At 50.3% G+C, this 25,185-nt stretch overlaps 3 protein-coding genes across 3 annotated transcripts; 1 reads left to right on the top strand and 2 right to left on the bottom strand.

The window, feature by feature from the left end:
- Positions 1-9,218: 9,218 nt before the first annotated feature.
- LOC309603717 (olfactory receptor 14A16-like) lies at positions 9,219-10,148 on the bottom strand (the record flags this gene model as incomplete). The annotated part of the gene is made up of 1 exon (XM_082338646.1): positions 9,219-10,148. One exon carries the CDS (start codon positions 10,146-10,148, stop codon positions 9,219-9,221), a length of 930 nt encoding a protein of 309 aa, XP_082194772.1.
- A 3,836-nt stretch (positions 10,149-13,984) lies between these two features.
- LOC309603718 (olfactory receptor 6M1-like) lies at positions 13,985-17,735 on the top strand (the record flags this gene model as incomplete). The annotated part of the gene is made up of 2 exons (XM_082338647.1): positions 13,985-14,097; positions 16,775-17,735. The coding sequence occupies 2 exons, from the start codon at positions 13,985-13,987 to the stop codon at positions 17,733-17,735; spliced, it is 1,074 nt and encodes a 357-aa protein (XP_082194773.1).
- A 6,251-nt stretch (positions 17,736-23,986) lies between these two features.
- Positions 23,987-24,952, bottom strand: LOC309603719 (olfactory receptor 14C36-like; the record flags this gene model as incomplete). The annotated part of the gene is made up of 1 exon (XM_082338648.1): positions 23,987-24,952. The coding sequence occupies one exon, from the start codon at positions 24,950-24,952 to the stop codon at positions 23,987-23,989; it is 966 nt and encodes a 321-aa protein (XP_082194774.1).
- Positions 24,953-25,185: the final 233 nt, after the last annotated feature.

A 25,185-nucleotide genomic window follows, 5' to 3' on the forward strand; every position in this document is an offset into this window, starting at 1 on the left:
CAAAAGTAGAGGCATATAATGCACCAATATAAATACAATGTTCCTCTGAGGAACATTTCTCTGCTCAAATGGTTGGTAGGAAATCTATTAGATAAATATGATGAAACAAGCTTACTTGTATCTGCTCACATACATCTATCTGCTTGCTGAAGGGTGACGGCTGGATACGGTATCCTGTGGTCACTTGTGTCTCAGGAACTCATAATCTACTAGAAGCCAATGGCTGTGAAGGGGGCTGTGAGGTCCCTTCTGCCTCTGGAGGTGAGAGGCCAACAGCAGGAATGTGTCTGGGAAAGGCACTGTGAGGTCACTTCTTCCTGAAACAGCTGATAGGTCAGCCCTTGACTCATGGCTGGGATATGTGCTTCTAAACTCACCTCTGCCGGTGTCTCTGACAGGCCAGCAGAAGGCACCTGGTTGGCACATTGGCTGGGAGACCCCCTCTGCCGAAGGACCTAGGCTCACTCCAGGAAGGGGGCTTCTATTTTGGCTGTCGTGTCTCTTCTGCCTGAGTACAGGATGGGACAGCCACAGGCACGCAGCTTGGTCGTGTCTATCCGAGAAGCTGAAAGGCTCACAGCCTTGGAAGTTCATGGTGAGGTTACTTCTGTCTGGTCAGATGAAGGGCTGCAAGAAGGCTGATGGGTTTGGATGCCTGTTTACAAGGGTGGTTTCCCAGATGCTGGAACTTTCCCTGGATGTAGGAAAGAACAGGAGAGAGAAACAGTGCCACACAGTGCAGCTTGGATGGTGGAGATTGGACATGAGGAGGAAGAAATGCCACTCAGAGGGTGGTGCTGTGGTAGATGAAGTCCTCCAGAAGGAGTATGAGATCAGTCCATCTCCTGGTGTTTGAAGGAACAGAGTGTGAGGGTGGACAGCCGTCAGTGAATGTATGGAAATGGCAGGGTGAGAGCAAGGTGAGGAAGCGAGATGGGTGTCTGCAGCCTGCAGGGCAAAAGAAGCAGCTGTGGGGCAGCGTAGGACAAGCTGTGGTGGAGATGACAAAGAGCACTAGCAAGGCTGGAAGTGGCCAAGAGAAGCCAAGGTTGTTCCCTTTAACTATGGCAATCGTCTCTGCCACCAAGGCCTATGAGGAGACATGTTGTCCTAAGGCACTGGGGAGGCCTCGTTGCCTCCTTGCACACCCCCAGTAAGGCTGGGAGCTGTCATAGCCTTGTCCTGCACTCAGCATCACCCCCCCACATCCCACTGCCCCAGGAAGAGCCCTGAGCAATGCGTGAGGGACAGGACCTGCCTTCCCCGGGGCTGGGGGTCAGCGCTTGGCCTTGCTGCTTCATAAAACAAAGCCAGGGTTTCCTCAGCATCTGAGCTGCCTGCACATTCCCTTTGCCTGCCTGCAATCATGGCCTCCAATTCTCTGCTCTAACGAGTCCCTGGGGAGGCTTTGCCAGTAATGGCCCTCAGTGGGGCTTCTTAATACTTCAAGGTACTTTGGGTTTTGGTTTTGATGCTGACTCTTGGAGAGGTTTGTGCAATCTCCTTTCAGTGCCTGAGGTTCAAGGACTTGGCACAAAATACACCATGGGGCTCATTAAAATAAAGCAAGCCCTAACGAGCCATGTCTCTTCCTGTCATTTTCTTCAAGTCTTCAGGAGTTGTACAGATAATTAGAGCTGTTTCCTAGCATAGTTAGGCAGAAAGATTTCAAAGAGCTTCTAATAAAAATGAATGTTTATTTCCAAGGGTGTAGTTTATTACTTTTCAGTTTAGAGAAGAGGTGACGGCAGCATTCTCCAATAGATATCAATGCAGGGTGTCTCCTCCGGAGGTCTGGACTGGTAGGAGAAGCTGTCCCTTGAGCTCTGACAACCTCCCACCTCACCTCCCCAACCCCACCATTTCTCTCCTTGCCCACCTGCGACTTTTCCTTACAGCAGACTTCTCCACTGATCTCTGCAGCTGGATGGTACAGCTCCTTTGCACCATCTCCCCCCTGCTCTCCTTAGAGACCTGGCTGCACACAGGCACAGAAGGGTTTTTCCTATTTGCAAGCAAAGGAAAAGTCAAGCACGGTTAAGTTCCATAAAGAAAACCGACTCTGCAAGCATCTGCGAACTGCAAGCTGCCTCTAATGAGGTTGCCTTTCTACAGGGGATAATCTTAGGAGAACTATTTCTAGGTAGGGAGATACAAAGAAGAGAGATATAAACATAATTAAAGAGTTGGCTAAGGAGACAATTAGACTGCTGCAAGACAGGCAAACTTTTAAACCCCTGATGTCAAAGCAGCAACTGGATGGGTGAGAGGAATCTGAATGAACAAAGAGTAAGGGGAGCAGAACACTGAAGAATAAGGGAAAGGGCTTTTGTCTAGGCAGTCTGCCTGTGAAAAGATGACGTTAGAAATGGTTCTTCTACCAAGAGAGGTGAAAAGATATGACAGATAAAAATTAAATTAATATAAATCATTTTAATTTCTTTTAATAATGTAAATTTAAACTTAATTTAAATATAAATTCAATACACTGTATAACAGGCAGAACAGTGGTAATGAAGTGACACTGGAAGATCGATATTTCATTGGAATATCCCTTTTGAAAGGTCATGGGATTGCTAGAGGTCTCTTGGGAGTGAGGACAAGCCAATGTTTCACCCATCATTGAAAGAGGCCAAAAGTGCAACCCCGGGAACGCCAGGCTGTACAAGCTCACTTGGGGGAGGAGTGAGCCTTCCCATGAGTGCTCTTGGGGGACATTGCTGGGCACCTCAAAGAGCAGAAGGTGTCCAAATGCAGTCAGCATGGATTAGCCAAGGGTAAATCACGCCCCACCAACGTGATGGCCTTCCTGATGAAGGAACTGCTTTTATGCACGAGGGGACAACAGTGGATGTCCTTTAACTCCACTCCAGCAAGACTTTTGGCATGGTCTCCCTCAGTAGCCTTGTACCCACATTAGGCCATTACAGTCTGGATGGGTCAACAAACAGATGGGTGAAACCCCAGTTGGATGATGAGGCTGAGGGAGCAGTGGAGAAGGGGTCATACCCTACCTGGAGGCCAGTGGGACATACTGGGGCATTGTGGGGCAGCGCAGGGGACTCAGCTGGGCCCTGTGCAGTTTAACACCTGTATCCATGATGCAGAGGAGGCAACTGTCACCACGTCTGTGGATGGCACAAAATTGGGAGGACCATTCCTGTGCCCTAGGGATGCCATTCAGGGCAAACTTGACAGGCAAAAAGACTGTCCTGTCAGGAACTTCATGAGACAGAACACGGACAAAGGCCAGGCCCTGTGCCTGGGAGAGCCTAACAGCCTGCAGTTGCAGGGGCTGGGGACTGCCTGGCTGGGGAGCAGCTGTGTGGAAAAGGCCCTGGTGGTGGTGGGGGACAGAAGGCAAAACATGACGCAGCAGTGAGACCTGGTAGCCAAGGCAGCCAGCAGCGTCCTGGAGTCTCAGCAAAAGAGCGAGGGCAGTGATTGTCTCGCCCTGCTCATCACTCCTTAGACCACTGTACGCAACCGTGTCCATTTTTGGGCCCCCACTGGGGAAGGGGAGGAGGGAGGGAGCACCTGTGGGGCTGCTGGGCTCTTGGCCAGAGATCACCAGCACAGCAAGGGAGGTGTTGGTAACTGGCAGGGAGTTGAGTGGAGAGTCATCGAGCTGCTGAGGGGCTGGAGCACTTGCCTGGGAGGAGAAAGTGGAGGAAAGGGCCTCGTTCAGCCTGCAGAAGGGAAGGTCTTGAGAACCTTACAGTGACCTGCCAGTCCCCATGGGGAGGTTTTCAGGAATATGAAACCGGTCTTGTACCCATATTGCTTGGCAGGAGAATAGTAGTCAATCGTCAGATGCTGAAATGAGGAAGTTTCTGGATAGAGATAAGGCAATGAGATATCTGCAGAGCGTGGGGTGCTTTTGGTTGTAAACAGAAGTTAAACCAGTCCTCTGACTTCGGATCTCACTCAATGGAAATGTTCAATATTTGTCATAACTAGGCCATGAGCACGTGATCTAGCTGGAGCTGTCTGAGAATGGGCTTGGTTGAGAGACCAACTGTGGCAAGAGCTGTGGGACTTGGTGTGTAATGAGTGTCAGGAGGTAACTCGTTTCCTTTTGATAAATAATGCCAGTGGAGCTGGGTATCACTGAGCCCCAGAGGACGATGTCAGTGACCATGCAGCAAAGCTCCTTCCTCAGAGCTGGGATGTATGGCCAGAGATGGAAATGGCTGGTGGGTGGGACTGGTCTGGGACAAATTTTCCTGGGGTAGCTTCCCTGGGGTGTTCAGGGAACATGGCGCAGGACTCAGTCCTGCCCTACAGCAGTAGGTAAATAGGAAGAGTACATAGCTGACAAGACCAGCCTGGGTGAAGAGGGAACTCCTGAGGAAGCTCCATAGGTAATGGAATCAGAGAGGAGGAGGGTGCAGAGAGTCACTTCAGAAGGAGGAATTTAGAAATAGGAGTGCCTTTTTTTTTTTTTTTTTTTAAGAACAATTTTGGAAACCAGGGTGGGTTGAGTTACAGGAGCACAGATGCCTGGTGTCACCCTCCATCTGCAGTTTTCATTGGAGGGTCCAGGTCTCTCACAGTCCCTGGTGGTCACTCCCAGTCCCAGGTGAGTGTATCAGGCACACCAGGACCTCCTGAAGTGGCCCTGGAGGATTCTGGTCAGGAACTGAGCTCAGCTTGCAAAGAATTTTTCTCAACATGTATGTAGGACGGGCATATTTTCATCAGCTGAAATGTTTGAATACTTTTCAGAGAGAAAGAGAATGTTTTCCTGTGCTGCCATCATGAAACTCTCCAGGATGTGTACTGCTCTCGGGAGAAGAAACCTTGATCTTCCCGGCACTTGCTTGACCACTGCTCTGTGCAGTATGGAGTGTACTGAATCTCACTAATCTTCTAGGTATTCCCACATGTCCTGATTCAACTGACCATTTCTCAAGTCATCTTCTCCAGCAGACTGTCTGCACAGATGCCTTTTTGAGTGTCCCTCTGGTTTTCCTCCTCCCATTACTCTCCATTCCCTCAGACCCCTCCCAAGTACCCAGGTGCTGCTTGGAGCTTCAGGCAGTTGAAAGCTTGCTGCTCCTGTCTCCTGACTGTCTCTGTAGCCAACGCCTTCATTGCCTTTCTCTCTGCCCTTTCCTACTAATCTCACTGCAGATTTTCCCCTCAAAAGTACAAGTGGGATTTAGTGGAGGCAACTTGGACTTCATGGACAGATGAGGAATATATTTTATTCTTTACTGAACTACTCTTGTTTTTTCTTTCTTTTTGCTTTTGTTCTTGTTAACTAAGAGAAATGCTGTGTGTCTGTGCAGCCACTTCTCCAAGGAAAGCAGAAGGAAATGGAGGCTGAGACATTCAGCTCCAGCCTGAGTGGGAAAAGCTTCCATTTGAACATAAGTGATGTGAGTTTCTGGTGACCGGTGAGAGAAATGGCAGGTTGGGGGGGGTGGGTGGGATGAAGAGTGTCTCTAGAGTGTCTGACAGAAAGGGTCTTTCTTTGCCCACATGTTCATACTTCATCATGAGACCCTCTGGATCTATATGACTTGGAGATTGTCTATATTGTTTAATCTGTAAGCAGGAAAATAATGAAAATGCATAAATCTTTTACAAATGTTATTTCTTTTTGACATCTTCTCATTTAGACTATACTCCTGAACTCTCTCTAATGAACCACACAAGAACAGAGGCATTAAAGAGAACTGCAGAGCGCCATGGCATGTTAGGGTATCTGCATTTCCATGAGCCCTCTGCTGCCAAGTTCCTGAACTGCAGCTACCGAAAGGAGATTGAACAAGCCCCTGAAGAAGCCTTTAAAATGTGATTCAAACCTCCAGGACTCTGAGGGTGTCAGTGGGCCCCCTGAGGGCCATCACAGATGAAGCCATGAAGAGAAGCAGGGGTGGAGGTACCCCTCCCTGGGGGCTGCCTTAAACTGGCAAGAGGTCAGCACTGGTTCCAGGTGACCAAGGCAATGTGCAGGTGGCTCTGCTGCTAATGCTCCTCAGTCACCTAAGATATCCCAGCACTGTACTTACTTATCACAGAATCACAGAAAGCATCATGGAATCATAGAATGGTTTGGGTTGGAGGGGACCTCTAAAGGTCATCTAATCCAACCCCCCCTGCAGTTAGCAAGGCCATCTTCAATTAGATCAGGTTGCTCAGAGCCCCGTCCAACCTGACCTTGAATAGTTCCAGGGATGGGGCATCTACCACCTCTCTGGGCAACCTGTGCCAGTGTTTCACCACCCTCATCATAAAAAAGTTCTTCCTTATATCTAGTCTCAATCTCCCCTCTTTTACTTTAAAACCACTACTCCTTGTCCTATCACTACAGGCCTTACTCAAAAGTCTGTCCTCATCTTGCTTCTAAGCCCCCTTTAATTACTGAGAGGCAGCAAGAAGGCCTTCCCAGAGCCTTTGCTTCTCCAGGCTGAACAACCCCAACTCTCTCAACCTTTCCTCACAGCAGAGGTGTTCCATCCCTCTGATCATTTTTGTGGCCCACCCTAGACCAGCTCCAACAGGTCCATGTCTTTCCTGTATGGAGCGCTCCAGAGAAACATTAGAAAAAGCATACTTTTTTACTAATTATCCAGGAGAGCTTGGGGGATATTATGAATGTGCATAAATAGCTGAAGGGAAGGAATGAAGACAAGGGAGCCAAATTCTTCTCAGTAGTTCCCACTGTCAAGACAAAGGCTGATGGACACAGATAAAAACACATGTCATTCTATTTGAATGCAAGAAAACACTTTTTCACGGTGAGGGTGGTCAAGCACTGGAACAGGTTGCCCAGAGAGGCTGAGGAGCCTCCATCCATGAAGGTATTCCAAACCCACCTAGACAAGGTCCTGAGCAACCTGCTCTAGCTGACCGTGTCTCAGCTGGGGAGTTGCACTTGATGAACTCCAGAGGTGCCTTCCAATCTCAACATCTCTGTCATTCTGTGAGTGTGAAGGAGAAAAGTAAGACAGAAAGAAATGAACAACACATAGCCTTGACGGCAAACACAGTGGAATCCTGTGGAGAGGACCCACGCTGGAGCAAGGGAGAAGTGTGAGGAGGAAGGAGTGGCAGAGATGTTCTGTGCTGACCGTAAGCCCCACTCACCATCCCCCCTGCTCCTCTTGGGGTTGGGGTGGGTAGAAGAATTGGGAGCAATGGAGTAATTTGAGCCTGGGAAGAAGGAGTGGGGTGGGGAAACGGTCTTGAATATTTTTGCTATGCTTTCTCTCTATCCAAATGTCTTCTAATTGGCAATAAATTCAACTGATCTTCCCCAAGTCATCTCTTCTTTGCCCATGACAGTAATGAGTAAGTAATCTCCCTGTCTTTATCTTGACGCATGAGCTAGTCCACCTTATCTTCTCCCTTTGTCCTTTTGAGCTGGGGGTGTGAGTGAGCAGCTGGGTGGGTGTCTGGCTGCTGGCCAAGGCTAACCCACTACAGGACCACCACAGCAGGACTGCTGTGTCCAGCCTGGGGCTCGGCAGCACAAGGAAGATCCTGACAGACTGAAGCAAGTGCTGCAGAGGCCGGAAGGAAGGTTGGGGCCTGGATCACATAATGGAGAAGGAGAGGCTGAGAAAGCTGAGTTTATACGAACTCTCTCAGAGCCAAACATCGGAGCAAAGACCCAGGCCAGCTGGTAAAAACTCAGTTAATGGAGATTTTAAAAATCAGTCGAGACAAGCACCTGATTGAGCTGGACCTGCCTGAGAAGAGGCTTGGCTGAGAGACCAGCTGTGGCAAGAGCTGTGGGACTTGGTGTGTAATGGCTGTCAGTAGGAAAATGGTTCCCTTTTGATTAATAATGGCAGTGGAGCTGGGTATGACTGAGCCCCATAGGAGGATGGGGTGACCATGCAGCAAAGGTCCCTCCTCAGGGCTGGGGTGTATGGCCAGAGATGGAAATGGCCGGTGGGTGGGACTGGTCTGGGACAAATTTCCTGGGGCAGCTTCCCCAGGGTGTCCTGGAAATATGGCGCAGACAAGGACCCTCTCTTCTGCACCTTGGATGCCTTGCTTCCTTCACCATGACACCTGGCTCTGCACTGGGAGTGCTGGCTGCCCCTACCCTGCACACTCACACACCTTAGCTCTGCACTGGCCTTTTTCTCTCCCGGGCACTTTCCAGCCCAGCCCAGCCCCTCCCCACCTCTCCCCACCTCCCCTGCCCTCTCCCCAGCCCAGCCCAGCCCAGCAGAGCAGCCCAGCCTGGGCTGGCTCCATGGCACTGCCCAGCGCAGGCTGCTGCAGAGCTCTGGGCACTCACCCCACAGCCCCAGCCCCTCTGAAGGCCACAGCAGCTGCTGGGGGGCAGGCAGCGGGACTCAGGCTCCCCGTCAGCCCCACGGCTGGTGCTGGCCACAAGGGCCTGAGGAAACAGAGGCTAGGCACTCTCTGGCTCTCCTCAATTCATCTTGTAGGTGATCGCCAAACCTGACTGAATTTGCCCCCTCCTCTACTCGCGCCAGCCCCACTCCCCAGGACAGCCCCAGAGTCCTGGCCCTGGGGGTCCTCAGGCAGCTTCTGCAGCTCTCCCCACTCTCCCTTCCCTGTGCCTGCTGGGTTCCCACTGACTCCTATGGCACTGCCTTAGCCCTTCTTCGTGGATACATGAATTTAGTGCTTTACATTTGGGGGACTTCACCTCTGAGGGCGTTTCACCTCTGAGTCTCCATTCATTCCAACACCAGAGCATGTGCTGAGTCCCCATCCTCTCCTCACGCCTCCAAATTCATTTCCAAAAAGTCTGGTACATACCATCAGTCCTGTCAGACACGAAGGAACCTGAGGAGATAATGGGGAGCTCATGGACCATCTCCCCTGCCATTGGACACCAAGAAGAGAGCCTTTAAAAGCGGACCATTTTATCCAATGGAAACCAACGTTACCATGAGCTTAACCCCAAAATGACTGAGAACACAAGGAGACCGGAAACATTAAAAGACCAATTCCTTGGACATTTTCTTGGAAGGAACTTTGGAAGAAGAGCCCAGCCTTCAGGCACTGCACCCAGGAGGTGCCCTTTTCTTGAAGAGCTACAATTTGATGGGCCACATCTGACATGATGTTCTGCAAGGGTCAGACACAACAGGATCAAATGTCTACAGGAGTATAAAACCAGAAAACTATCCCTAAGTAGAATTATCACAGCAGAAAAAAAGTAAACTTGTGGCCTAAGATACACTCAGGGAAACAGGCAGAGGAGGGAAGACAGGTTATTGTCAGTGAAACGGCATCCACTGGATCAGTTTCCATAAGGCATCCTTGAGCTCCTGGTTCCTCATGCTGTAGATTAGGGGGTTCACTGCTGGAGGTACCAATGAGTACATCACTGCCACCACCAGATCCAGGGATGGGGAGGAGATGGAGGGGGGCTTCAGGTAGGCAAACATGGCAGTGCTGAGAAACAGGGAGACCACGGCCAGGTGAGGGAGGCACGTGAAAAAGGCTTTGTGGCGTCCCTGCTCAGAGGGGATCCTCAGCACAGCCCTGAAGATCTGCACATAGGACAGCACGATGAAAACAAAACACCCAAAGTCCACAAAGACACTAACCCCAATAAGCCCAACTTCCCTGAGGTAGGAGTGTGAGCAGGAGAGCTTGAGGATGTGGGGGATTTCACAGAAGAACTGGTCCACAGCATTGCCTTGGCAGAGGGGGAGTGAAAATGTATTGGCAGTGTGCAAGAGAGCATGGAGAAACCCACTGCCCCAGGCAGCTGCTGCCATGTGGACACAAGCTCTGCTGCCCAGGAGGGTCCCATAGTGCAGGGGTTTGCAGATGGCAACGTAGCGGTCGTAGGCCATAACAGTGATCAGATAAAACTCTGCTGACATCAAGAAGGGCAAGAGAAAGAGCTGGGCAGCACATCCTGCGTAGGAGATGGCCCTGGTGTCCCACAGGGAATTGGACATGGCTTTGGGGACAGTGGTGGAGATGCAGCCAAGGTCGAGGAGGGAGAGGTTGAGGAGGAAGAAGTACATGGGGGTGTGGAGGTGGTGGTCACAGGCTACGGTGGTGATGATGAGGCCGTTGCCCAGGAGGGCAGCCAGGTAGATGGCCAGGAAGAGCCAGAAGTGCAAGAGCTGCAGCTCCCGTGTGTCCGCGAAGGCCAGGAGGAGGAAGTGGGTGATGGAGCTGCCGTTGGACATTGTGTCCCTCTGCCCATGGGGATCTGTTCAAGGAGGTAAAAGAAGGGAGAAGTTAGGGCAGACTGGTTTGTGAAAAATCTACTCACTTTCTTACAGAAAGCCCCCAAACTGCCTTTCACTTCTCCAGAAGACCTTTGGTGAGCTCTGGTTGGTGCTGGCTGAGGGTGCCCCAGGGAGCAGGAGGCTCTGCTGGGGCCTCTGCAGGACTCAGTCCTGCCCTACAGCAGTAGGTAAATAGGAACTCGGGGTGATCTCAGATTAAATCTGCTTGTGATATAAGAAAACTTCTCAGCATTGTGGCTCTCAATTCACCTGACGGCAGATCAGAGCTGTGGGGAGTTTGGGTTGTGCCTTCTGTTCTAGTTGCCCCAGCACAGTTGAGGAGTGGTTTGAATGCAGCAATGCCTGGCATTTCTGCTGCACTGCAAGGGAAACCTTGTGGGTCCTGAGATTGGGCAAAGGGACTGTCCCTTAGTGCAGAGTGAGGACAGCCGCTCTGTCCATCAGCCCTGCTCTCAGCTGCCCTGTGCTGGCAGCTCTTCCACCTGGAGGACTATCGCACTCGGGTGTTCACCCCAAAAGAAAGAGGCCACTGCTGGGAGCAGGGGAATCCAGTTTCCAAGTGCAGATCTCCAAACCCCTCACCCCATCTCATAGTACCTGAGGAGGATCTCAGCTCTGCCCTCCCAACCAGGGACACAGAGGGCTGATTAAAGCTGCCTGCATGCAGCCACCCAGCAGCATCTCAATGGCCTTAGCACCGAGGTGTCTTCTCCAGGGGGCTCCTGCAAAACACAGAGATGCCCTGGGAGAGCTGTGCCCCACGAGAGGGCAGCCTGCAGCCCAGCAGGACCTCCCAAGGACAGAGTCAACTGTCCTGAATTTGTTACGTCCTGAAGGGAGGGTGAGATCACTGCCAGCCGCACACACTGCAGTACTCAGAGCCCCACAGGTGAACAGGGTGTGAGCTGGATGCTTTTTCCCCAAGGCCATATGTGCATGACAGCACACACAGCGTTGGTGTCTGAGCTGCACGTGAATCCTCACCCCCCACACCAGTGAGTGTAACAGTGAGAACAAGGGCGTTAGGGAGAAGAGGAGAACATGCCAAAGGAGCCCTGCCAAGGGAGGCAGGAGAGGGAGACAGAGAGAGACCCTTGAGTTTTAACTCTCTTTGGTGGTCAGGCTGCTTGGGAAGGTAAATCATGAGCATGTCTCTGTGCCATTAAAGGCAGAGGCTCTGCTGTGTGAGTGAGGAGACCGGGGGTTGCTCAAAGGAAAGCATCTGCACTGCAGGGGATGGCAGGGAGATGCCTGATACCCACATCTTCTACCTTTTCATGCTCACAGAGGCCATCCCACCTGCTGTGTGCTAAGCTCTGCCCTGCAGGCACCTCCTGGCAGCAGGGCACTGCCCAGGGGCATCTCTGTGTGTGCAGGGGCTAAGCAACAGCTCAGACAAGTCCTAGTGAGAACTGGGGTCTCATTGCCTATTCCAGAGCAGAGAAATAAATTCCCATCTCCCACGGCCCACCCAGCCAACCAAGAGTGGAAAAATTCAAAGCAGGGATTTCTTCCCTTTCAGGCAATCCCCTACCTTGACATCCCTCTTTAGAATGACCCTCTGCAAATGTCCTCCGTGTGATGTAGAAGTCTGAGCAGCCCTGACCCACGCTGCACCCTCTGGACAGCAGAGGGATCCTGCCCTGCTTCCACCCACAGGTTCTCCCCGCAGCTTTGAAGGGCGCTCCCTGGGCAGGCTGAGTGCTGACCCGGTCAGACGGCAGAGTCCCTGCCCTGGTGCACAGCCTGCTGGGGCATGGTGACCCTGCTCTGAAGAACAGCCCTGGGCACCCACAGGTGCGCACTGATTCTCAAAACCCCAGAGGAAGGCAGCTGTATTGCCTTTTCTTTCTGATGGTGCAGCAGGGAAGTCCGCCTCTGCAGCACGTCCTCATCCTCTATGTTAGAGAAACTCTGAGAGTCATCCTGAAAGTCCCATAGGCTGTGGGATGTAGCAGCTTTTGGAGATCCCTCCAGGAACACCAGTTACATTGTCCTGCAACCAGGGACTTACTATGTACAGGGATGTGAAGATCTCTCCCATGCAGTGAGCTCTCAGCATCTTCCCACTCCAGGCTGCCTTTGTAGTCTCTCTGCCTCATTCCTCTCCTCTCAGCACTTGCAGGCAGTGCCCTCAGCCCTGCCGCACTTTGCAGAGGAGCTGCTCCTGGGCAGAGCTGTCTCTCGGCAGCACTGCCTGGTTGCCATCAGCTGCCTCCATCCCAGGAGCCCAGCCCAGTTCAGCAGCAGAGGCCCAGCCCAAGGCACCACTTTCTCTGCCCCTCTGGGCTCCCTCCAGGTGTCCCTGGGGCTCCAGGGGAACATGCTGTGAAAGAGACTGAAGCAATAACTTGTGGTCCCTCTCCCACCTCTGGAGAGATACTTCTTTCCAGCAATGCAATTTCTCCTATCAGAGAGAGAACTGGGCATGAGAATCACCGTTCCTTACTTCTGGTATGGGACAGAAAACCTGGACAGTGACAGAGCTCCTTTACCCCTGCTGCGGGAAGGGATTCAGCTGAGCCAATTGAGGCTCCTCATCCTTTGTTTGTAGTCCTGGGGCTGGAAGGGCACTCAGCTCTCATCTATGGCTGCCACAAACCCACAGGAGGTGGGATTCCTCTTGCCTCTGTTCAGGTGGACACAAAATAGGAACCTGGTGCCTGGGAGCCTCTTGTCTCAGCTCCCATGGTAATTGCTGGGGATGGAGGCAAGGAGTGAGCTGTTCAGACTCAAACACCTGGTGACATCTGAGGTGTCAGAGGTGGTCCAAGATATGTGCAGGTAACTGCAAGCTGTAATGCAGCGGTTCACAGAGAGGGAAGCATCTGGAGGCATCATCTTTGAGCTTAGAGGGGACTTCCTTTGGCCAACAGCAGATGCCCATGTTTAGGACATCTGAACTTTTCCCTACTCCTTATGTTCAGGGCAGCCTATTGAGGTAGTCAGGGGGGCAGATGTAGCCATTGCCATAGCCATCAGCCATCTTCTCCATCAGCTGCATACACTAGATCACCATGGACTGTAATGGCACAACGCCCGTGGACATCCCTACATTGCCTAACCTAATTCAGGGCAGCTACTCAACGGCCAAATACAGGCCTGTAGTGCTATGCGAGATGCCAGGGCTCTCCAGCACAACTGCGTGTTTGACACCATTTGATTTTCTTTCCCACAGCATTCTCCTGGAGAAACTGGCTGCTCATGGCTTGGACACGCTTACTCTCTGCTGGGTAAAAAACAGTCTGGATGACCAGGCCCAAAGAGTGGTGGTGGATGGAGTTCAATCCAGTTTGCGGCTGGTCACAAGTGGTGTTCCCCAGGGCTCAGTACTTGGGCCATTTCTGTTTATTATCTTTATCAATGATCTGGATGAGGGGATCGAGTGCACCCTCAGTCAGTTTGCAGATGACACCAAGTTGGGTGGAAGTGTTGATCTGCTGGAGGGTAGGAAGGCCCTACAGAGGGATCTGGACAGGCTGGATCGATGGGCCGGGGCCAACTGTATGAGGTCCAACAGGGCTAAGTCTCGCATCCTGCATTTGGGTCTTGAGTGATGGACGCTCATGGGCCCCTCGTCCCTGCAATCTGGCCTCACACAGAAGAGGAGCCACCCTGCTTGTGAGTTAACCATCACCCTCGGTGGTGCACATGGTTTCACTCTTCCAGTCCAAGTGGATGTGTGTAATATGGACAATTACTCACATCACACTCTCCGCATTCTTCACTTCCCCCGACTGCCAACCTTTTGCAAACAAAGTGCTGTGGTCAAAATGGGTCTCGAGGTGTGGGAAGACTGGCTAAACATCTCTGTGCGCCAGCTTGTCACAAAGTGGCACGTTGGCTGGAAGTGCAAAGGCATGGGTCCATCTTTCCTGGAAGACTTGTGAGGAAATGGAGGGAGCAGTGGGTTCTATCAGCCCCTGCTCTACACCCCCTGCCTGCACTGGGAAAGGAAGAAAGGGGTTGAAAGGAGAAGTGATCTGGGGCCCAGCTTAGACAAGTGCAGGGTCAGCCAGTCCACTGTGAAGTCGGGAGATCAGGAAGAAGTCCATGGGCAGAGGTTTGTGCTCTGCCAGAGAGTGCCAGAGGATGGGGCTGGCCTGCCGACATGGAGTGCAAAGGAGGTCCTATTTTCATGAGCCCTGTGGAGAAAGGGGGACTAAGAGCCTGTCTACTCAGGGAGAAGGAAAGTCTTCTTCCATGTCATCAGGGAGGAGACTCCCAAAGCCCTGAAGAATGAGATTCCTCTCTCTCAGCTTGAGAGGAACAATTCCACCCAAAGAGAGATACCCTGTCCTATTTCAGATGCACTAAGATGGGCAGAGAGGCCTTCACAGTGTTTCCAGTTTTAGCACCAAACCCTCAGGACATCGGCTTCCTTCTGGACTGGAAGGAGACAGTCAGGTGGCCCCTAGACAGCAATGAATGATCTCTGCAAATCTCCCAGAGGTCTGCAATGAAGAAGCCAGGTGTCGATTGGTCAGTCAGGGCTCCCCTTGCAAGTGCAGAAGAGGAATCGACTCCTCTCCTCTACCTTTAGAAATCCATTTCTGCAATAAGTTGAACTGTGTCCTGAACTTCATTGGCAAACCCCAGGAATACTAAGGAGATTACTCTGACACTAAAAACCACCTATCCTTTAGGTGTCCAACATTGTAAAGACAAGGCGGGTAGCATGGAAGTCACTCCACAGAAGCTGCTTTCAGGGTTTACATCTCTTGACAGCACCTTTTAAGATTTGGTGCTTCTCCCTCACAGAATACTTTTCAGAATGGATCTCGACTTCTGCAGGGATTAGGTCACCGAGCTGCCAGCTATCATTGTCATTAATCTCCCCTCACCCTCTCAGAGCTGCTCTGCTGAGGAACCCTTTAGCACCCAAGGCCATGAATCCTCGGGGAACGTACCGAAGGCCTTAGAAATGTTCTCCACAAAAGGGGAAGAAAAATCGGAGACTCCTTCGGTCTGGAGGAAGTGCCTCAGCACAAATGGCATTCCCAGCTGACCCACAAAGGCTTTACAGGAGCCTTGAAAGGAGCCCTGATAGACTGTTCTTTAGGGGTTGTGGGAGGAAAGGAGATGGTGCTTCACACAAAGTCTGCTGGGCTTCTCTTTCCCCCCGCTAATGCTCCCAGCACATCACAGATTCATGTCAGTAGTTTGTCACATTTCACCTCGATTTTCATTGATTTGGCTGTTTTTAATTCCTGGCCTGCCTGCCTTCTTACCTGCTACCCTCCTTTGACATTCCTCCTTTCCCTGTGATATTTCTTGGGAAGCGAGACCTGTGTCAGGATCTCTGCCCCTTCCTTTGATGTGGGCTTGTTGGCCCATCTCAGCTAAGCTGCACAGAGCCCAATGGGTCTGAGGTTTTCAGGCTTGTGTAGGTTTTGTGAGCAAAACCAGCAGGACAGGAAGGAGATGGCCCGCACAGGGGAAGGCTGTTTGGAAAGAAGCGCTGCACCAAGAATTCAAACTTTCCAAGCCCTCAGATAATAAATTCTTGACTTGGTAAGGATGAACTCCTTACCAAACCAGGCTTCATTCCACAGGAAAGAAAAGAAAAACAGAAAAAGAAACAAAGAACCAAACACCACAGGAGAGAGAAGGCTCAATTTCCTATTAGTTTATTTAGTTTCTTTATTTGTTTGCTCTACAAGGTAATTTTTATGCCCCAACTGAATGAATTTCCCTTCTCCGCCTCCCTACCCCCCCATCTTTTTCAATCCTGTTATGCTCTTTTTTTTTCCTTGTTTCAAAGGTTTTTCCTTTGTTTATTCCCCTCTTCTCTGCTGCTTTTCAAATCTTCTTTTCTTTTTCCCTCCGACAGCCAGAAAGGTTTATCAAAACTGTTTTTCAGCAGGAAAGTTGTCAGTGACTGAGGAGGAATCTGTTTATAAAGCTTTCTGTTCTACCCGACAAAGTTGAAGCGTGGATGGAAGGACAGTCCTGAAAATGGAAGAGTTTTAAACACGGGATGTTTGTCTTCTCCCTCTTTGGCTCTGACTTTCCCTGAAAACCAAGCCTTTCCCAGGGAATAAAACTTCCCTCTTCTCTCACTCTCCTTCTTACCTTTACTTCCCACACGCCTCCTCATTGGTCACCATCTTCATGCCACCTTCTCTCTGCTTCTGTCCTAATCAAAAGGTTAAAGGCACTTGGCTGAGCTGTTTTATTCTTGCACTAGAATGCATTGTAGCTCATCCTAAAGGATACCTTTAAATAGATTAGAATAAAACCAGTTGAGAAACGTCTGTTTTTTCCCCGCTGACTGTAAAGGGACTGTTGGGTAAAGAGCTCAAATACAATAACTTGCATCGTGTTTATAGTGGATCCCTGCTCTAACCCCCGTACTACATTTGCTCCTAGTGCGTAAAATGGGGCCTTCTTGCTCTAGCTTGATTCTTCTCTCCTCTCTTCTGTTTTCCTTCCAGCCTTTGCATGAATGTCTCCGTGAACACCTTTTCTCATCCTTCTACATTCTTTCGCTCTGACTCATCTTCTTGTAACCTCCTCAAGCATTGTTTCCTCCACTGACCATCTGCCCTTGCTCACTGCAGCTCCGATGCAGAAATCTTGAACCACACACCTGTCACAGAGTTCCTTCTCTTGGGCTTCCCCTCCCGCCACCATCAGCAGCGCCTAATGGTAATCCCTCCTCTGGCTTCGGAACTGGTGATCTTAGTGGGAAACTTGCTGATCATTGCCCTCGTTCTGCCTGGAAGAGACCTCTGCAGGCCCATGTACTTTTTCCTCTGTAACCTCTCCTGCTTGGACATCTTCATCACTACATCCATCATACCCAAAGCCATAGGAAACTTGCTGATGGGCAGCAAAGCCATTTCCTTCCCAGGCTGCTTAACTCAGGGCTACTTCTACTCCCTTCTGGGCTACATCGAGTTTGTCCTTCTGGCTCTCATGTCCTATGACCGCTATGTGGCCATATGCCACCCTCTGCAGTACCCCATGCTCATGAACGGTCAGCTTTGCCTTCAGCTACTCTTGGGCTCGTGGGCTGCAGGCTTCCTGGCCACCATTGTCTCCACTGTCCTGGTTGCCAGGATGCCCTTCTGCAATGCCAATCGTATTGACCACTTCTTCTGCGACAGCGTGCTTTCGATCAAGTTGTCCTGGGTGCAAACACACATTGTTGAGCTGATCACCTTCATGGCCTCATCCATCATCCTACTTGGCTCACTGGGCATGACAGCAGTGCCCTACCTTTACATCATTAACACCATACTGAGGTTGCCCTCAGCTTCCTCACGGCACAAGGCATTCTCTACATGCTCCTCTCACTTCACCATTGTCATCTTGGGCTACGGCAGCTGCATATCCATGTATGCCCAGCCTTCAGGTCACCACATGTCCTACAACAAGGCAGTGGCCCTTCTCAACACAGTGGTAACTCCTTTGATGAGTCCCTTTCTTTTCAGCCTGAGGAACCAGATGATGAAAGATGCCCTCAAGGCAGGCTTGAAGAGAAGGGTGATCACCTTCAGGCAACACTTTTCCACCTGAGAAGAGTTTTTGTAAGTGGATTTTGGAAGGGGACAGGGGTGGGGAGGGCAAACACATGATGATGATATATTTGCAGGAATGAGGCCTTTCTTTCTTAGCAGTGTAAAGAATCCTGAAATGAATATCACACCAGGTTCTCTCCTGCAATACATCACCATAAGAAGGCCTTCCCTAGGAATGCCTTTCAAATGACCTACAAGCACTTTACAAACCCTGGTGAATACCACTATGGCATTTTCTACGTGTGGAAACCGAGACAGAAAGCAACAAGCAGAGGGCTTCATCCCTCCATGGCACAGCCAATTCTCAACAAGCTTCACCCTCCGCCAGTTCTGATGCAACTTCTCCTTGCTTCTAAATCTGGTTTCCTGATTATTTCGGTGGCAGATCTTTGTTGAACCTCTTAGCCTTTAGGAAATGACAGAAAATAGGTGGAAGACAATCAAAAGAACAATAATGGCTTTATTTCTCTATCAAGTGACACATCTCCATTAACCTCCTGGTTAGAACAAAAACATGCCTGAAATAAAGTCCAGTTCAACTGCCTCAAATTACCTCTCTTCTACTTTGGTATAAAATCTTGAATATTGGTCAGAAATGTAGTTTTGAGTAAGAAGGCAGCTGTCTGCAGATCAGGTCTGCTGAAGTAAATGTCCAGTCCTTGACGCAATGCTCCCACACCCAATACTTCAGCTGATCTAGCAAATTCAGGGGGATTAACTTATTCCAACACAGACTTTTATGACTGTAATGTCTAAAAAGATGAATTCATTGCCTGGTATCCTTTGACAGCGGGGAGGAAGGAGCAGTACAGACGATGGTGTCATCTCCTCCTATAGTGGTCTATAGCACCTATGGGGAACTGTACTTAGCACAGGCTCGGCAGCTTAACTTTTCAATACCTAGTGCCAGGTGCACTGACCCACGTGCTGGGCAACATCTGGTGATTTGCACAAGCGAGGGACTCTTGCTCAACGGGGGCCATCCTTTGAAGACATGAGGGTTAAAACTGTACCTTAAGGTCTCTCCAAAAGTAAACAGAAACATCTCCTCTAATCGCTGTCACAGTGTTGTCATTTTGCAATTTTCCTAGATTAAGAAAGCTGGATTTGTTGACTCAGTGGAAAAAAAGAAGGCTTTGGGGAGACCATTGGAACAGCCTTCCCACACCTACCAGGAGGTGATCCGGAAGAGTCAGGCTCTTCCCTGTTGTGCATGATGGGATGATGAGGGCCAATGATCAAGGTTTCCCAGAGAGGAGGTGCCATCTCCATCTTTGGTGGGTTTGAAGCCCAACGTGAATGAAGTCCTGTGCAACCTGGTGTGACCCCACGGGTGACCCTGCTGTCAGCAGGAGGTGGACTGGAAACCTCCGGAGGTCACTTGCAGCCTGAACGATTCCGTGTTTCCAGCCACCATGGCTTTTCTCTTGAGGATTTGAGGGAAAGCACTCAGGTTCCCCATGACCCTGGAAGTCAGTCAGGCATAACTATGGTCAGTGCAAGTGCAGCTTTCTTGCCCCACTCCAATCAGCCTGTTGCAGGTGAAGGGCTGCTTGGCAGGTACCCCTGAACAGCCCTGACCATGTCCTTGCCTTCACCTTGTATTTTCTTTTTCCCTCTTTTGCCCCTCCCAAGTTCTTCCCTTTGATCATGCTCATGCCCTCCCATACAAATAGTCCACCTCTGGTTACCCTTTTCTCATCAGATATGGTTTGTCTTGCTTTGTACCCTCATGTGGTATTTCTGGGATGCCCTCCGTGGTAATACCTGTCTTGGCTTGCAATTTCATTTCACTAGTATGTCCTCATCAAGGCAGGCTCAGACTGGGCTGGATGAGGAGCAACCTCAAAGAAAAGGGCCTGGGCATTACAAGGGGTGCCATAGCAGCCAGTGATGGTGCTAAACGTGAACATACCCATGTGCATATTGAGCTGCACTGGGAGGAGCATGGCCATCAGACAAAGGGAGTTGTCATCCGTCTTGCCTCAGCACTGGTGTGGCCACATCTGGAATAGTGTGTCCCAGTGTGGGGCTCCCCATTCTGGAGAAATGGCAAGAAACTGAAGATGATCCAGAGGTCTGCCAAGTTGGGGTTAGGGGCCATGTGTAGAGAGACTGAGAGACCTGGGCTTCTTAGGCCTAGTGAATCGGAAGATCTGGGGAGTGTGGGATCATGTAGGTCACGACAGCTTGAAAGTTGCTTTCAGAGGTGGTGGCACCTGGGAAAGACCATGAAAAAGGAAAACTAGCAAAACCTGCAGTTTGGGAGGTCCAGACTGGACATGAGGAAGAAAGCAATGTCACTCCAAGGGCAGTGCTGTAGTGCAAGAGGTCACCCAGAGGGAGTCTGGATCAGGAAATGAGTCTGTTTCAAAGAAGAGTCACCAGTGAGGACAGAGAGACATCAGTACAGGGAGGAAGATGCTGCAGGGGGGAAGCGGGTTGGGTGTCTACAGCCTGAAGAGAAACAGCCATAGGCGTGGGACAGCCTAGGACAGCCTGCGGTAGAGATGGCCAAGGGTGCTGAGAAGTCCCTGACAGAATGGAGGCCTTGGTCCCCTGGGCTATGGCTGATGCCTCTGACACCAAGGCCTGTGAGGAGACACATTGTCCTCATGCCACCGGAGCCTCCTTGCCTCCTTGCACCCTGGCAGAGAGGCCAGGCAGTGTGATACCGTTGTCCTTTACTTGGCACTGCACAGCCCACATCCCAGTGCCCCAGGAAGAGCCCTGAGCCACGCATGAGGGACACAATCAAGGGTCAGGGCTTGGGGTTTGGCTTGAGAAACACATCAAGGCTTGAGAAAGCATCAGAGCCACTTGCACTCTGCCTTTGCCTGCCTTCCAGCACTGCCTCCAATTTTCTGCTCTAACGAGTCCATGGGGAGGCCTTGTCAGTAATGGCCCTCAGAGGGACCCCTTAATGCTTCAGGGTACTTTGGGTTTTGCTTCTGACTTTGACTTCTGGAAAGGTTTGTGCAAATCTCCCCTCAGTATCTCAGGCTCAAGGACTCAGCACCAAATGCACCCTGGGGCTCATTACAATGCAGAAAGCCTACTGTGCCTTGCTGTTCCTGCACTTTTTTTCAAGACTTCATGTCTTGTACAGCTAATTGGAGCTGTTTCAGTGGGGTAGGCAAAGAGGAAAAGTTCAGTAAAAAAATCAGTTTTGCTTCTTAAGGGTATTTTGTCTGATTTTTCAGTCTACTGAAGAAGCAGCATGCTCCAGTGGATATTGATCTAAGATGACTCGTCAGGAGGTCTGGAAGGGAAGGAAAAGTAGTCCCTTGAGGTCTGTCTGGACGACCTTGCTCCTCACCTCCCCAAGCCCACCAGTTCCCTCATCGGCCACCTGGGACTTGCATCCCTTTCTTCACACCAGACTTCTCGACTGAGCTCTGCAGATGGATGTTACAGCTCCTTTGCACCAGCTCCCACCTGCTTTCCTTAGAGAACTGGGCTGCACACAGCCACTGAAAGGTTTCTCTTCATTGCCAACAAACAAAAGTTAAACATGATGCCATTTAATCAGCTTGAAAACTCTCTCCTCAGCTGTCTGCTGAGTCCAAGCAGCAGCTAACGTGGTCCGCCTTTCACAAGGGATTTCTGTACAAGAACACTTTTAGACAGATAAGAAAGGATAGATATAAATACACGATTAAGGTGTTGACTAAAGAGTTAATTAGACTCCTGAAAAACGGGGCAAGTCTCTAACTCCCTAAAGCTCAAAGCAGAAACCAAAAAGTTGAGAGGCATCTGAATGATCCAAGAGCAAGCGGAGGAGGAAACCTGACAACAATGGGAAGGGCATACATCCAGAGAGTCTGCTGAGAAGATGTCCTTAGGCATGGCCACTTACTCAGGAGAGGTGGAAACACCTGAATGACGAGGGAGATGAGATACTAGACAGAGTAGTGGTAAGACAAGTCCAGGCGAAGATCAATATTTCTTCTCCTGCCATTAGTACACTTCCAGGAAATTCCTATTCTGTCATGGTGGGAAAACATTGTTGTTTCTTGAAAGTACTCCAGTGATTCAGCTGATGCAAATGTGCTTGTATATTTTTTTTTTTTTAATTATAAAAAAAAAAAAAGCATTGTGCACCTTTCCAGGCAGACATCAGTTGTCGGACCACAAAAAGGCAGTGCCACTTTCAGGGGTCTCAGTGTAGCTGAGGTGCTGGCCTGGGATTGGCATCTATCCCAGAGGACCTCGGGGAGACCAGAGCACCTTGCAGGCTGCAGGTGGAGGCTGGGCAGATGTTCCCAGGGCATCTCTGCTGGCACCAGGTGTCTGTGTCCCTGTAGCTGAAGACATTTGTGTCCTACGTCCATTCCCAGTTCTGGAAAACACCTTCCTTTCAAAAAAAAAAAGAAATCCCCTCCAAAGACACTGTTGTGGTTTAACCCAGCAGGCAGCTAAACACCACACAGGTGTTGGCTCACTCCCCACCCTCTCCAGTGGGATGGGGGAGAGAATAGAGGGGGAAAAAAAAAAAGTAAAATTCATGGCTTGAGATAAAGACAGTTAAATAAGACAGAAAAGGAAGAGAAAATTGTCATCATCATCATCATCATCATAACAATAATAATAATAATGATATAAGAATATAAAAAAAAGGTGATGCATAATGCAATTGTTCACCACCCACTGACTGATGCTCGTCCAGTTCCCGAGCAACGGTTCCCTCCCTGGCCAGCTCCCCCCAGTTTATATACTGAGCATGATGTCATATGGTATGGAATATCCCCTTGACCAGTTTGGGTCAGCTGTCCTGGCTGTGTCCCCTCCCAGCTTCTCGCTGGCAGAGCATGAGAAGTTAAAAAGCCCTTGACTAGTGTAAGCACTACTTAGCAACAACTAAAACATCAGTGTGTTCTTAACATTATTCTCATGCTAAATCCAAAACACAGCACGATACCAGATACCACAGAAAACCAAATAAAATTACCTGTATCCCAGACGAACCAAGGACAGTATCCACCCCTCATTCTGTACCATATACCTCATGCCCAGGTCCCACACTTTCCAATACATTCCAATTAATCACCACCATTTTTCCTTTCTTTTGATATAAACACACAGAGATCAGTCCCTTGGTCTATGGGCAATCCCTCTAAAATGTCTGCTATGTTCATTTCAGAGGACTTACAGAAGGCTAGACAGGTGATGTCTGTAGCTCTTCCCTTGTCCATTAATGCAGTAACTCCATGGCAGAAGGCCACTAGAGTAGTCAGGCACAAGTTGGCCTTTGTGAAGCCGTGTTGGCTTTCTCTAATCACCTCCCTCTCTTCAATACGCTTTGACATGTCTTCCAGGAATATCTCCTCCGTGATCTCACCTCTGTACAACACAAACATGGACTTCTGACCTAGTCATTTGGTGTGCCAAATGCGGAGGGATAAACAACCTGTACGAGGTGGGGTGACAGTCCAGTGCTGGAAAGGGTGATTGTCATGGGCTGCTCTGTGACGGTTGCCTTGGGGCAGCTTCCCTGGGGTGTCCAGTGACCATGGGCTCAGCCCAGAGCCTGCTCTGCTGGTCCTTCCTATCTCCCCCAGGAGGCCTGGCTGTGCAAGGACACTGCCACATGCTCCCACACTGAATACTCAAACAGTTTAGCTGTGTTTTCCTCTTGAGGGCACTTTCTTGGGCTTGTTCTTGAGCGAAAAAAGTAGAAGACCTATGATTTCAGGCACTGCCATCAGGAGAACCCCTTGTATGATGGAAACTCTGTTCTGGAGGTCAGCTCTGTCACAGAAGTGCCCATGGCCTGTCCCTGCCTGCAGTGACAGGACTGCCACACAAAAGGACTCTGACCCAGCTGCCAGAGCAATCCTTCCTTACACCAAGAGAGGAGCTCAGAAAGAGAGTGTGGAATTTAAGAGAGCAGCTCTGGAAAGACCAAGCGCTGGTGCTGCCTGGCCGTGCTGCTGTGCTGAGACTCTTTCCCCCTCCACCTCTGCACACAGGCACTGCCGTGCAGCTCCAGAGAAAGTCTCAGAAAAAGGAAAGTCTCAGACAAACAAGTCGCTGCAGGGTCCTTTATTTTTTAAATGCACAGAGAACATGGTTCTCATTTCAAGGCTCTGGCTAACACTAGAAAGGTAGATAGTGAATTAGACACTATTAGTATGAAAACTGACATTTCTTTGTGCACAACATTATCACAAATAAAACTGAATAAAAAAAAAAAAATACCACAACCACCAAACTTCCAGAAGAAAGGCTGAGCTGTAATGAGATACGTTATAAGTGGTATGCATAAGAAAATGGACAGTTTATTGCTTCAGAAAAACATCCAGTCATCATTTTCCACACTGCATCTTTGAGCTCCTGGTTCCTCATGCTGTAGATGAGGGGGTTCACAGCTTGAGACACCACCGAGTACAGAACTGCCACCAAAAAGTCCTGTGATGGGGAGGAGATGGAGGGAGGCTTCAGGTAGGCAAACATGCTCGTGCTAATAAACAGACAGACCACGGCCAGGTGAGGGAGGCACGTGGAAAAGGCTTTGTGGCGTCCCTGTTCAGAAGGGATCCTCAGCACAGCCCTGAAGATCTCCACATAGGACACCAGTATGAAAACAAAACACCCACAGTTCACAAAGACCCTAACCACAAGAAGCCCAACCTCCCTGAGGTAGGAGTGTGAGCAGGAGAGCTTGAGGATGTGGGGGATTTCACAGAAGAACTGGTCCACAGCATTGCCATGGCAGAGGGGTAGGGAAAATGTTTTCACAGTGTGCAGCACAGAACTAATAAACCCAGTGCCCCCAGCAGCTGCTGCCATGTGGACACAAGCTCTGCTGCCCAGGAGGGCCCCGTAGTGCAGGGGTTTGCAAATGGCCATGTAGCGGTCATAGGCCATGATGGTGAGTAGACAATATTCTGCTGAAATAAAAAAGACAAACAGAAAGACTTGGACAGCACATCCTGTGTAGGAGATGGCCCTGATGTCCCAGAGGGAATTGGCCATGGCTTTGGGGACAGTGGTAGAGATGCAGCCCAGGTCAAGGAGGGAGAGGTTGAGGAGGAAGAAGTACATGGGGGTGTGGAGATGGTCGTCGCAGGCTACAGCGGTGATGATGAGGCCGTTGCCCAGGAGGGCAGCCAGGTAGATGCCCAGGAAGAGCCAGAAGTGCAAGAGCTGCAGCTCCCGTGTGCCTGCAAATGCCAGGAGAAGGAACTGGGTGATGGAGCTGGTGTTGGACATTTGTTACCTCTGGACATGGGGCACTGTCCAAGGAGGAAAAGGCAGAGACAAGTTAGGATGAACTTCTCTGATCAAAATCAAGTCCATTTCCCCTGGACCCTCTCCCTGACACACGCACCCACCCTTTTCCTTTTCAAGGAGACCTTCCTTCAGCTCCGTGCCTGGAGCTCAGGTTGGCGCTGGCTGAGTGTGCCATGAGGAGCAGGGCCTCTGCCCGCTGGCTGCCGAGGGGT

The sequence above is a fragment of the Platalea leucorodia genome, assembly GCF_965183815.1.
Source record: "Platalea leucorodia genome assembly, contig: HAP1_HAP1_SCAFFOLD_180, whole genome shotgun sequence".
NCBI lineage: Eukaryota > Metazoa > Chordata > Aves > Pelecaniformes > Threskiornithidae > Platalea > Platalea leucorodia.